General features: G+C 42.8%; 1 protein-coding gene across 1 annotated transcript in view; it reads left to right on the plus strand.

Moving 5' to 3' along the window:
- The first annotated feature begins 228 nt into the window (after positions 1 to 228).
- GRIP1 (glutamate receptor interacting protein 1) overlaps positions 229 to 14329 on the plus strand; it is a 583767-nt gene continuing 569666 nt past the window's right edge. The window contains exon 1 of the mRNA XM_030548793.1: positions 229 to 323. Coding sequence (XP_030404653.1) covers positions 269 to 323 — 55 coding nt within the window. The 5' untranslated portion in view covers positions 229 to 268. The remainder of the gene's footprint in view (positions 324 to 14329) is intronic.

Here is a 14329-nt window from a genome sequence, read left to right on the forward strand (position 1 = left end):
AGTCCGCTGGGGCCCCGCCGCTAGGAGCCCAGCGCCGCTCGTCGTCTCCATTGTGCGGCCGGCGGCGGAGCGGAGAGGCGAGCGCCCTGTCCCCGGCTGAACCGGTCTGAGCCCCCCTCCCCCCGCCACAGCGAGGCTGCGGCTGCCCAGAGGAGCCGCCGAGTTCCCCCGGAGCGCGGGAGGAGGAGCAGGGGGCGCCGCCGCCTCGCACTGCAATGTGCCGCCCGCCGCCGCAGCAGCCGTGAGGAGCCGGGTGCGCGCGGGAACCATGCCCGGCTGGAAGAAGAACATCCCCACCTGCCTACAAGCGGAGCCGGAGCGAGGTGAGCCCGCGGGGCGGCGGGCTGGGACCGGCGCCTTGGGCAAGAAAGCGGGGGTTGCAATGCCGCCGGGGCCTCCTGCTCTCCCTCCTTCCCCGGCGGGCAGCCGCGGAGACCGGGCTCCGCCGGTCTGCTGCCTGGGCGGCCGCTGGGGGAGGGAGCGGAGAGCCGCTCCGAGAGCCGGGCACAAAGGGGGAGCGGGAGAGCGACAGGCATGGAGCGCCGCGCAGGGGGCACGTTCCCTTGCTGCTGTAGCTGCTGCTGGCTGCTAACTTTCCTGGCCGGGGCAGCGCTCCAGCTCCCGGATTTGTGGCTTTTCCCTTGGGCCTCCCCCTCCGGCTGGCTGTGACTGCGGGGGGCTCGCTGCCTCGCAGAGAGGCTTTGCAAACTTTCCTCGTGCGCTCCCTCTGGAGCCCGACCCCTGGCTGGCCCTGCGCGGGGGGATTACAAAGTTGCCGAGGCGGTGTGATCAAAGAGAAACCCGGGAGGTGAGGGGGTTGTAGATGGTATGCGTGAAATTCAATATCGGAGTGTTTTTTCTAAAGGATGGGCCTGATTCGCTTCCTACTTACACCAGGGTAAATCGGAAGCAACCTCCTTAAGGCAATAGAGTTACACTGGTGAAAGCGGGGAAATCCTGTTTAATGGATGTAAAACTTGAAGGCAGTCCTATGAGTGAAAGCTGCTGCCCTTTTCAGCTTCTTAGTAGAGTTGCACAGGTACTGGATTGCAATTTTTAAGGACATGTCTACACGCAGAAAGTTGCACCAATGGAGTATATCTTCATGTAACTCTGAGAATGTTTGCAGAGGACTTGGCTTATTTTTGCGTTTTCTTGCAGCCTTGCAGGTCGCACATTTTATAAATTTCGATACAAGAAGGTAAATTATAGGGTAACTTTTAAAACGAAGCCTCTGCTTGCTTTTGTGCAAACAGCAACCGTTTTATTCATAATACTTATTGGTGATCGATGTATGTAACTTCTAGATTCTCAGCTGAATGTAAATTATAGATCGTACCTAGCTCTCCAGGAATATGTGGAAGTGGCTAGCAGGACTGGGGTCTAAACGACTGGTCCTTAGAAGTTGTCAGAATTTCAGGACTTCAAAACTGTAAATTCTGAAAATGGGGAAAAAAATCTGGGGTTTACTTTCAGAGGGGATGATGTCATCTTAAGTATTCATACAATTTGAATAACATTGGGGAAAAAAAATTTGCAAATCCCATTAAGAAAACTTTAAGGAGATCAACAAGGGATTGTAGCAGCCTTCTCAAATAAATTTGGTTAAAGTTAAATCCTGTTACAAAATGATGGATTTGATGTTTTCTGGTCACTTTTCAAAACCAACAATGCTTTGATTTCATTTTATGTGGAATAAAACAACAACTTTGTCATAGTAATGACAAAAACAAGTTCTGTCACCAAGGATTACATTGTCACTGCTTTATGAAAGGATTATGTGTATAAAGAAAAAAATCCAGTAAAACAAACATTTGGGAATTTTAGACTGTATCTTTTTCATGATTTATATGTAAAAAGTTGTTAATTTTTGATAATTAAGTTTTTATGTACAATCTCATATACTCCTCTAGATGGTAGAGGAGGTCTTTGGTTTTCCTATAGACTAATAAGCCAGGGAATTTTATTTCTTTTGACTGTTTTCTTATTGGATACATCTATGTATTGCTAAGAAGGAACCTAGAAAATATTCAAAGTGAGATTGCATGATCTGCTCTAAGGAAGAGACTTCTGGTCTCAGGCTGGATAGTGAAGCCTGTTTCAGAAGTGTTGTAAGTCACTAAAGTAGGGAAGATGACAATGTACATTAATTAAAAAGGATAATTGAAATGTTAGTATTCATTTCAACCATGATAAATTAAGTATCCTCTTATGTTACATTAATGTGATACGTTATTACACATGTATGCTAAACTCTAGATGCATATTTTTGACATGAGTAAATGTGTGGTGGAAAAATACAGAAATGAGTAGATGACTGACCTGTCACAATATGCTAGCTATTTCTTAGAAATGTGGGAACTTTCAAATATCTAATCTGTATATTGCAGAGATAGTGAAAGCAAAAAATCCTTCTTGTGCATAAAAAAATCAGTCAGGAATGGGTATTGTGCTTTCTGCCTTTTTTTTTTTTTTTTTAGTACTGTACACAATTACTACACACTCTCTCTATTTAATGTTATCTTTCTAAATCAGTTAAGATGCTGACTTATGAACAAACAAGGATATGAACTGTTTACATTTTGTATGTAGTATCTCTTATTTTCATTATGAAACTCAGCAAATTAACATTTAGAAACTCTGATGCTTTTTTTTGTATTTTATTTCCACGGGGTAAGTAAAGCTCTTCAGAACCTAGAGTAAATAGTTTATTTCTAATGTATGTTTCATTATACATTGCTCAAGCTTAGCTAATTAACTTAGCAGAATTTTAGTGCTACTTAGAATTTGATCAAACTTTTCTTTTTGGAATTCAGGAAAACATAGTGATCAAAAATAAGTAATCATTGTTGAATCAGGTTGTCCTTGAACCTGAATAGTAGAGTAGATTAGAAACTTTTTAAACTGGCCAGAAAAATGGCCAGTGTATTAATAAAATGAAATAAGATGCATCTCTACCTAATGTAGGAGTTTAGTATGGCATTGACTTAAAAGGCAATTACAAATACAGTTAAATTCTGGTTTAGGGCCAGTTGTGCTAACATACCCCTCTGCTGTTTCCAGACAATATTTTTATTCTCACACACACATCATGCTAGTATAATTCTTTTGTATATAAGATATTTATTTTAACCTAATATCACAACCATCTTTTACATCCAAATTAACAAAAAATTACAGAATAAAATTGAATTTCATCTTGACTCAAGGAACGTTTCATAAATACAGATGTACCTTATTTTGAATTGTATTATATATGTTTTGTATTTGATCCTTTTTAATACTTGCCCTGTTTGTGGGGTGGGAGGGGGAAAGCTAGTCTTAGTCTTGATGCTTTTCTGTAATCATCAGTAGGTTTGGACACAGGTTTTTAATGTTCTGTATAATTCAATACAAAAAGATCCATTAACTTTGAATTAAGGTTGCTAAATGGCATATTTCTATAAAGCAAACCACAACAAGCAAGAAAAAAAAATTGTCATTCTATAGACCATCAGTACTCTTCTCATCAGTTCCCCTTTTCAACAGCCTCAACTACTTTTCAAGTTTCCACTGGTAAATCATTAAGGGACCTAAGTTTCTGCTGGTGGCCATATGCAAAGCCACTTAAGTAAGTCCTGATGCCACTGAACAGCTTGGCGTTACTCTTGAGGGAATTGTGCACCAAACAAATAAAAACTATATGCATAATATTTTAAAATTATGCAAAATTTTGCAAAGGTTTCTTGTCAGTAAATAAATGTGGCTCCAGCATGGCAGTGGAGAGTACAGGCCAATGTGTGGGGTGAGAGGTTTCTTTGTGGGGCAGTCTGGGTGCAGGTGGCTCAGTGGGAGATCTGGATTCATGGGAGCTTGTTGTGGGGATTCCAGGTGCAGGGGCAATGGGACTCTGCAAGGGATCCAGGTGAAGGTGGTCGGGGCTTAGCAGGAGGGGTCTGGGTGTGGGGTACTCAGTGGGGAGGTTCAGGTGCTGGGGGAGTAGGGCTTGATGGGATAGGGATACAGGTGCAGCTGATTGGGGCTCAGTGGGGTGGGAGTTTGGGTGTGGGGAGGGGCTCATTGGGGAAGGGTCCAGGTGTTGGGAGGTAGGGCTTGTCAGGGTTCGATGGGCCTTCTTAATGGGGGAGTCCCAGCTGCTGCCAAGAGGATGGTGCATGCTGTTCTCCCCCTTTCTTCCCCATCTCATCTCCCCCTCCCCTCACTTCCACATTCCCCTCCCCCTGCCCTATTCCACCCTCCCTTCCTTCCCCACTGCCTTCTCTCCCCACTCCCTCAACCCTTTTCCCTCATTTCCCCCACCCCCTCCTTACCCAGCCCCATTGTGGGCACTCGGTGTTGCACAGAAAACAGGAAGGCTCCCGGCACATAGGAGGGGAGCAAACTGGCACTAGAACCCAGGAGGCAGCGTTCAACTACAGAATCAGGGGAGCCAAGACACAGCCTTCTTAAGATGGCAGCTCTGTGCTTGCAGAGGGGAGGGCAGTGGCACATAATCTCGTGTCCCCCCCCATGCCTCATCTCTGTTTGGGGGAGAGCAGTGATACCCCCCAACCCAACTGCATGCAAGGCCAAGTGACTTCCCTGTCATTTTCTACAGGGAAGCGCAGGAATTCTGCAGGGGTGGAGGGGCGTTTTCTGTGGGCACATAGACCTGCAGAATTTCCCCAGGAGTACGGTGTGCAAGCCCCAGTGGGGTTCTCAAATTAGGCATTCCCCATCTATCTTGCCTGCAGGGCCCAATCCAGTAGGCATTCTTAGAGCCTAACCTACAGGGAGAAGGCAGTATTGATGGTCCACTTATAGCCCAGTGGTTAGAGCACTCACCTGAGATGTGTGAAACCCAAGTTCAAATTGCTGCTCTGCCTGTTTGGGAGCAGGGACTTGAACCTTGTCTCCTAGATAAGTGTCCTAACCACTAGTTTACAGGTATTTTGGGGTATATCCTCTCAATCTCTCATGTTGAAGTTGGTCCTCTCGGTAGGAAATATATAAATATTAATTGGGCCAGAGAGGGGGGGAGAGTGAGAAAAAACTCTAGCCAAGTGGTTAGTGCACTCCCTCTTTTCCTGGCCCAGTCAATATTTAAGTATTTCCTGCAGAGTGGAACAACTTCAGTAGGAAAGATTGAGAGAGAGACATCCTATATCCCCATGGATAGGTCACTCACTCAGGTTCAGATCCCACTTACCCATTCTGCCTGATTTGGATTTGAACCCAGGTCTTTCACATCCCTAGTAAGTGCTAACTGCTGAACTAGAGGGTTTAAGGGCATCATGACCACAACCATCTCTCTCCCTCCCCCCCACTTTTTTTTTGGCAAGAAAGGGGTGACTGGCTTAGGCATCTAATTGTAGGAGTCAATTCATGGCTGTAAATCTGCAGCAGAGATAAGTACGTAATTACCTTTGTGGGGCAGGGCTCCTCACCGTTTCCTACTGGATAGCTTAGACAGGTCCCTACTTAGTGTGCTGACTTCTGACAGTCCCATTTTTAGGTACCTAACTCTCCATATGCATTGCATATGGAGTCTGGGTGTCTAAGAACTGAGGATTCCACTGGATGGCAGGGCACCTAAAGTCAGGCATTGTAATACTTAGCTAAGTCGTTCCCCTCCTCTTCCCCCGGGCCCCCTCACCTTCTTTTGTGGCTCTAGCCCTTATGTTTGTTTCTGCCCCAGTTCTCTGTTTGTAAAATGGGGCTAATACTTCCTTTCTCGTAGATTCCAGTGTCAGAAGGGACCAATGTGGTCACCCAGTCTGACTTGTATAAAACAGGCCAGAGAACTTCCCAAAATCATTCCTAAAGCATAGCTGTTAGAAAAATATCCAATTTTGATTTAAAAATTATGAGTGATGGAGCATCCACTGTCTTGTCTATTCAGATTTTAAGCTTATTGGGCCAGGGACTGTCTCACAAGAACATCAGGGTGGCCATACTAGGTCAGACCAATGGTCCATCTAGCCTAGTAGCCTGGCTTCTGACAGTGGGCAGTGCCAGATGGTTCAGGGGAAATGAACATAACAGGGCAATTTATCAAGGGATCCGTCCCCATTTGTCTAGTCCCAGCTTCTGGCAGTCAGAGGTTTAGGGGTACTCAGAGCATGGGGTTTTGTCCCTAATCATGCTGGCTAATAGCCACTGATAGTTCATGGAGGATAGGTTTATCTGATGTTTTTTTGAACCCAGTTATATTTTTGGCCTTATAGACTCATAGACTCTAGGACTGGAAGGGACCTCGAGCGGTCATCGAGTCCAGTCCCCTGCCATCATGGCAGGACCAAATACTGTCTAGACCATCCCTGATAGACATTTATCTAACCTACTCTTAAATATCTCCAGCGATGGAGATTCCACAACTTCCCTAGGCAATCTATTCCAGTGTTTAACTACCCTGACAGTTAGGAACTTTTTCCTAATGTCCAACCTAAATCTCCCTTGCTGCAGTTTAAGTCCATTGCTTCTTGTTCTACCATTGGAGGCCAAGGTGAACAAGTTTTCTCCCTCCTCCTGATGACACCCTTTTAGATACCTGAAAACTGCTATCAGGTCCCCTCTCAGTCTTCTCTTTTCCAAACTAAACAAACCCAATTCCTTCAGCCTTCCTTCATAGGTCATGTTCTCAAGACCTTTAATCATTCCTGTTGCTCTTCTCTGGACCCTCTCCAATTTCTCCACATCTTTCTTGAAATGCGGTGCCCAGAACTGGACACAATACTCCAGTTGAGGCCTAACCAGCGCAGAGTAAAGCGGAAGAATGACTTCTCGTGTCTTGTTTACAACACACCTGTTAATGCATCCCAGAATCATGTTTGCTTTTTATGCAACGGTATCACACTGTTCACTCATATTAAGCTTGTGGTCCACTATGACCCCTAGATCTCTTTCTGCCATACTCCTTCCTAGACAGTCTCTTCCCATTCTGTATGTGTGAAACTGATTGTTCCTTCCTAAGTGGAGCACTTTGCATTTATCTTTATTGAACTTCATCCTGTTTACCTCAGACCATTTCTCCAATTTGTCCAGATCATTTTGAATTTTGACCCCGTCCTCCAGAGCAGTTGCAATCCCTCCCAGTTTGGTATCGTCCGCAAACTTAATAAGCGTACTTTCTATGCCAACATCTAAATCGTTGATGAAGATATTGAACAGAACCGGTCCCAAAACAGACCCCTGCGGAACCCCACTTGTTATACCTTTCCAGCAGGATTGGGAGCCATTAACAACTACTCTCTGAGTACTGTTATCCAGCCAGTTATGCACCCACCTTATAGTAGCCCCATCTAAATTGTACTTTCCTAGCTTATCTATAAGAATATCATGCGAAACTGTATCAAATGCCTTACTAAAGTCTAGGTATATCACATCCACCGCTTCTCCCTTATCCACAAGGCTCGTTATCCTATCAAAGAACGCTATCAGATTAGTTTGACACGATTTGTTCTTTACAAATCCATGCTGGCTATTCCCTATCACCTTACGACCTTCCAAGTGTTTGCAGATGATTTCTTTGATTACCTGCTCCATTATCTTCCCTGGCACAGAAGTTAAACTAACTGGTCTGTAGTTTCCTGGGTTGTTTTTATTTCCCTTTTTATAGATGGGCACTATATTTGCCCCCTTCCAGTCTTCTGGAATCTCCCCCGTCTCCCATGATTTCCCAAAGATAATAGCTAGAGGCTCAGATACCTCCTCTATTAACTCCTTGAGTATTCTAGGATGCATTTCATCAGGCCCTGGTGACTTGCAGGCATCTAACTTTTCTAAGTGATTTTTTACTTGCTCTTTCCTTATTTTCTCTTCTAAACCTACCCTCTTCCCGTAAGCATTCACTATACTAGACATTCCTTCAGACTTCTCAGTGAAGACCGAAACAAAGAAGTCATTAAGCATCTCTGCCATTTCCAAGTCTCCCGTTACTGTTACCCCCTCCTCATTGAGCAGTGGGCCTACCCTGTCCTTAGTCTTCCTCTTGCTTCTAATGTATTGATAAAAAGTCTTCTTGTTTCCCTTTATTCCCATAGCTAGTTTGAGTTCATTTTGTGCCTTTGCTTTTCTAATCTTGCCTCTGCATTCCTGTGTTATTTGCCTATATTCATCCTTCGTGATCTGACCTAGTTTCCGTTTTTTATATGACGCCTTTTTATTTTGTAGGTCACGCAAGATCTCAAGGGTAAGCCAAGGTGGTCTTTTGCCACATTTTCTATCTTTCCTAACCATCGGAATAACTTGCTTTTGGGCCCTTAATAGCGTCCCTTTGAAAAACTGCCAACTTTTCTCAGTTATTTTTCCCCTCAGTTTTAATTCCCATGGGACCTTGCCTATCAGCTCTCTGAGCTTACCAAAATCCGCCTTCCTGAAATCCATTGTCTCTATTCTGCTGTACTCCTTTCTACCCTTCCTTAGAATTGCAAATTCTATGATTTCATGATCACTTTCACCCAAGCTTCCTTCTACTTCTAAATTCTCAACAAGTTCCTCCCTATTGGTTAAAATCAAGTCTAGAACAGCTTCCCCCCTAGTAGCTTTTTCAACTTTCTGAAATAAAAAGTTGTCTGCAATGCAGTCCAGGAACTTATTGGATAGTCTGTGCCCCGCAGTGTTATTTTCCCAACATATATCCGGATAGTTGAAGTCCCCCATCACCACCAAATCTTGGGCTTTGGATGATTTTGTTAGTTGTTTGAAAAAAGCCTCATCCACCTCTTCCGCCTTCACAGCATCCCTCTGGAACTGAGTTCCCCAGGCTGACTGTGTGTTGTGTGAAGAAGTACTTCCTTATATTTGTTTTAAATGGGCTGCCTATTAATTTCATTGAGTGACCCCTGGTTTGTATATTATGTGAAAAGGTAAATAACATTTCCCTGTTCAGTTTCTCCACACCATTTATGATTTTATATGCCTCTGTCATATCCCCCTTAGACATCTCTTTTCTAAACTGAAAATCCAAGTCTTATTAATTTCTCTTCATATGGAAGCTGTTCCATACACCTAATCATTTTTGTTGCCTTTCTTTATATCTTTTCCAATTCTAACTTATCCTTTTTGAGATAGGTTGTCCAGAACTGCATGCTATATTCAAGGTGTGTGCGTACCATGAATTTATATAGTGGCATTATGATTTTTACTGTCTTATTATCAATCCCTTTCCTAATGGTTCCTCACATTCTGTTCACTTTTTTGACTGCTGCTGCACATTGAGCAGATGTTTTCAGAGAACTATCCACATTGACTCCAAGATTTCTTTCTTGAATGATAACTAATTTAGACCTTATTGTGTATGTATAGAAATTGTTTTTTCAGTGTGCATTACTTTGCATTTATCAACATTGAATTTCATCTGCCATTTTGTTGCCCAGTCACCCAGCTTTGTAAGATCCCTGTGTAACTTTTCAGAATCAGGTTTGGACTTAATTATCTTGAGTAATTTTGTATTGTTGGCAAATTTTGCCACCTGACTGTTTATCCTCTTTTCCAGATCAGCTATGAATATGTTGAACAGCACTGGTCCCAGTGCAGATCTTTGGGGGACCCTGCTATTTACCTCTCCATTGTGAAAACTGACCATTTATTCCTACTCTTTGTTTCCTATATTTTAACCAGTTACTGATTCATAAGAGGACCTTTCCTCTTATCCCATGACTCCACACTTTGCTTAGATCCTTTGGCGTTGGACTTTGTCAAAGGCTTTCTGAATGTCCAGGTACACTATATCCCCTGAATCACCCTTATTCACATGTTTATTGACCCCCTCAAATAATTCTAATAGGTTGGTGAGGCATGATTTCCCTTTACAAAGGCTGTGTTGACTCTTCCCCCAACATACTGTGCTCATCTGTGTTTGATAATTCTATTCTTTACTATAGTTTGAACCAGTTTGCCTGGTATTGAAGTGTATGTGCAGTGCCTAGCATAATGGGACCATCTCATTTGGGGGATTGTAGGGGCTGCCATAATACATATAATAAGCAATGTTATAAAAATAATTTGTATTGTTTATGTTAGTAGGTTATGTAGGCTAGCAAATTGAACTCCAAAGTTTAATTTCCCAATGCCTTAATATCTCAATGCTTATTAGTTTATTGGTATGGATAAGAATCAATACCTATTGAGATCTGATGTCTCCCATGCCCCTCCACTCTACAGTCTCTCTTGTCCCTTGGAGAGCTGCATTCTTTCTCCATGTTCTCTTGTAGAACCCAGTTCCAGACAATGTTCTCTTAGTTCTCTTCCATGTTTAGCTTTAACCATTGATGTGCGCATATCATATGCACACAGTGGTTTTTTTTTTAAGCTGAATGTAAAAGGGAAGTAGGAGGCATGATTGGGAATACGTTGAGGAGCAAGGATCTGGAGAATTTGGGGAGCAATATACAGGAGTGGGGCATTGAGGGGTGTTAGGTGGGATCCTGTGATTATGGACCCAAGGGATATGTGGTGATGTGGGTGGATGGGACTAGTAGGGCTGAATTGAGGGGGGAATTGAACTTAAGGTAGGAGAAACATTATTGAGAGAAGTGGAACAGAGAGGTCACTATGATGGACCACCTATGGCTTGTCAGAACACACATCTTATTTCCCCAGGCCCTTTCCCCTTCAAGTCCTATATTTTTCTCCCATGATCTTACACACATTCCTTCTCATCCTCTCCTCAACATCCCTACTCAACACACAACCTCCTCTTTATATGTAGCTGCCTGATCATCTTTGGCTCCCCATGGAACCTCTTTGGCTCCCTGTGGTGTGGTATACTCAGGAAATCAGGGGTGTGTGGATAGGCAGGTTGTGGGAGCCATAGGGGTGATAGACATACAGTGAGGAGAGAGAAGCCTTGTTAGGAAAGCGGGGAGCTGTATGACAGTCCTTGTATGTCAGTCCCAGCACATTTATGTTGAGGGATTAACTCTTAAAGGGCTTCCTGCTACTGTTGCTTCTGCTTTCCAGCACACCAATGTGGCAGTATTAGAGGAGCATTCTTTGGGGAACCCTTCAAATGCTGTTGCATCAGTGCAGAGACTCATCTCATCCAGTACACCAGAGGAGTAGTGCAGTAGGCCCAGTGTAGCAAGCTGTGTCTGTGCCAGGTCATTGGCTCTTTAAAAGCTCTCCATGGTGCTGCTACCTTGGTATGTTGAGGAACCTTACAAAGACTGATATCTTGATGCAAACACATCAGACTCTCACTGCACCCCCAGATTCCCTGCTCAGCTGAGGAACCTCCTTGACCCCCCTCTGCACACATCTTGTATATCTGTACTTGCCCCCTTCTGGCAAAATTATGGCAATGCCATAATTCCTGCTGCTCAGACTGTCTCCTTGGCTCACTAGAGTTATGTACAGAGAGCATAGATGCTGAATCAGGGATACAGCAGGTCAGAAGAATTTGATGAAAACAAAATTTCAATGGAACTTTATTTTAAGTCAAAACAAATTAACTGAGTTTTGCCAAGGCTAGCTGATCAAATCTAACTATATTTTGAATGAAAAGAATAAGTTTGTGTTTAAGTTTAAAATTTCAAAGAATACCGATGAGAAAGGGTGTGTGTATGTATGTGTGGTGGAGGGGGTGGATGGGAGGGAGGGAGTGGTGTGGGACTTCTGGTGGTTTATTTAGAAGATCTAAAGCAAAGTGAGGAAAACAAGTTAACATTTAAAAAAATAATTTTTAAAAGTCTCTTCAGCAAAGGTTAGTAACAATTTTTCTTTATAAATTGTATGGAGCATTCACTTGGTTTCTGGAGAATTATTGTGCCAAATCTAGAGACTAAAGCCAGTAGATTAAAATGTGAATGAAGGATTTTAGTCTTGTTTAAGTGCGGATTGCAACATATCCTTTAACTGTGGAGTTGGTACTGCTGCCTCCATAATTTAATACCATAATGAAACGGCATCTGTAGAGACTGGTCTTTCTTGGATTCCACTACTAAGCTTACTATGAGTTAGTGTCCTCTTTTAGAAGACTGGAATTATGCTCTGAATAATGAAACTAACATATGGCTGTTGTGGTAAACCTTGTCACTTCAGAAATGACATGTGAAGACACATCATATTACACTGGTGAATCATTAAAATTCAGGGCACACTTTCCCCAGATTTTCTGTCTAAGCTACTAAACCCAATCCAGTTTAAAATGCTTTCTTAGGTGACAATTGAGCAAATACTTTGATATGAGAAACATTTCTGGAATTCATACTATTCAATATCCCTTCCAATCAAGTTAAATTAAACAAATAAAAACATTTTATGGGACTCCAGTGTCAGCTTCATAGCTGATCAAGTTTAACAGGAATGTAACAAATAACATAAGAATGGGCATAAGGGATTAGACCAAAGGTCCATCTAGCCCAGTATCCCTGTCTTCCAACAGTGGCCAGTGCCAGGTTCCCCTGGGGAAATGAACAGAACAGGTAATCATCAAGTGATCCATCAACTTGTCTTGTTTGTTCCCTGCAGAACTGCTTGGTATCCCTTAGTGTATACACATAGTTTTAAAAAGTTCATTTATTTTGTTGTGTATAAAATGAGCACCTATTCTTAGTTCCATGAATTCTTGACAGGTTAAATATACAGTTGTCATAATTGACTCCCACAGTCTTGCCCCACTAACTCAGTGCTGAGTAACAGAAAAAGCAAGAGACAATAACCCCTTTCTTTTCCCCTGCTGCTCCTCGAAGACAGAAAAAGTAGATTTTGCAGCTTGGCTTGAAGGTCAGTAAAATCTGCATGAAGGAAGAAATCAAAGTCCCAAAGCTGGCAGGCCCCCATGACAACAATCTCTTGTTTGTTAAACTGGTGATTGCTCTATTTGAGCATTTCCACTGGCTGCCTCTCTCCCTGAGCAATAATGCCAGTTACAATCTCTCAGATGATAAATTTCTTAAGTCTTTTGTGGCTCTGTAGGTCAAAACCAACACCTTGAAGTCTCCCAGAAGCTATGGGCAGCAAGTGCAGATTAGAGCAGTGGTGCAATACAACAAGATTGACTGCTTTAAAAATCATGCTACAGACTTTGCACTGCCTCAGTTTCTGGATGATTTAAAAATGTAATCTCATGCAAAGCATGTTGCAGTAGTCTAATCCTGAGGTGAGAAAGGAACAGATGACAAGGATTTATATCTGAAAGAATATCTTCTAGCCATATATAAATAAGAAAAAGCTGGTTTGGCTGTAGTTGCCACCTGAAAACTTAACCTGACTCCTAATTTGCAAACTTAAACAACAAAACACAGATGCTATCTTTGGCATCTCTTCTGATTGCTTTTCCCAGCCAACCAACATTTCAGTTTGATTAAATTGTTTCTCCGACAGCTAGTCCTCATCCAGGCCTTAATCTTAACCAAACACTGGGTAGGGCCAAGACTACTTCTCCAGCTATCTAGCATGAGATGGAGATTAAAAAGTTGGGTGTCATCAACATACGTTGCCACACGTCTTGTCACTAATCCTCCCAAAAGCTACACATTAAACAAGATGGGACCTTGTGGAATCCTACACAAGAATGCCTTCAGGGGAACAAGAACAATTTCTCACTATCATCCTTGTAGCGAGAGAGGAAAAGAGCCATATAAGAGCAAACCCCATCCACCTCCCCTGTGATCTGATGCAGCCAAATCAAGGGCACCTCCTGAGCAACAGCACTGAAGGAATGTGGATGTAAAATGATCCTTATGGATACCTGATTTTCATCCATCATTCAGAAAAGCTCATCTACCCTAGCTGTTTCTGTGTTATACCTAGTGGTACCCATATGAGACAAGGAACTCTGAAGCCAATAAACACTTGATTGTTTTCCCATAACTTTTTTTTTCAGTAATGTTAACCCAAAATGGAAAGCTAGGTACAGGGTGTTAGTTGACCTGTTTTGTTGCCAGTTAGTGATGGTTTATTGAATCACTAGCAATATATGCTATTTATTAAGGGAAGCCAGCAACCTGTGCTCCTTCCAGTAGAGACTGACGGTCTTCACCAACAGTGGGCCCTATTCTTTTCATTGACCTTCATGAACAGGGCATGAGTCTTTAGAACGGGTTGTTGAACAAAGTGCTCCCAACTCAGGTAGGGGAGATGTAAGATTTCTACTGTCAAAAATTTGTTGGTGACAGCTCTGCCTGAATCAGAGAAACTTGATTGGCAAAATAAGAGGAAATTTCTTCCCGGCAGGAATTTGTCATGTAAACCATTGACTGAGACAACATGGATTAAGCTATCCATTATCCAAAACAAATCCACTGTTGTATGCCCTTCAAAGGGGGAAGCATCAAACGAGGTTCATTACCTTAATAAGAGAGGTGAAACCTCAAAATGCAGGAGTTAGTGGTCACTCCATGATTTT

This window comes from Gopherus evgoodei, chromosome 1 (assembly GCF_007399415.2).
Source record: "Gopherus evgoodei ecotype Sinaloan lineage chromosome 1, rGopEvg1_v1.p, whole genome shotgun sequence".
NCBI lineage: Eukaryota > Metazoa > Chordata > Testudines > Testudinidae > Gopherus > Gopherus evgoodei.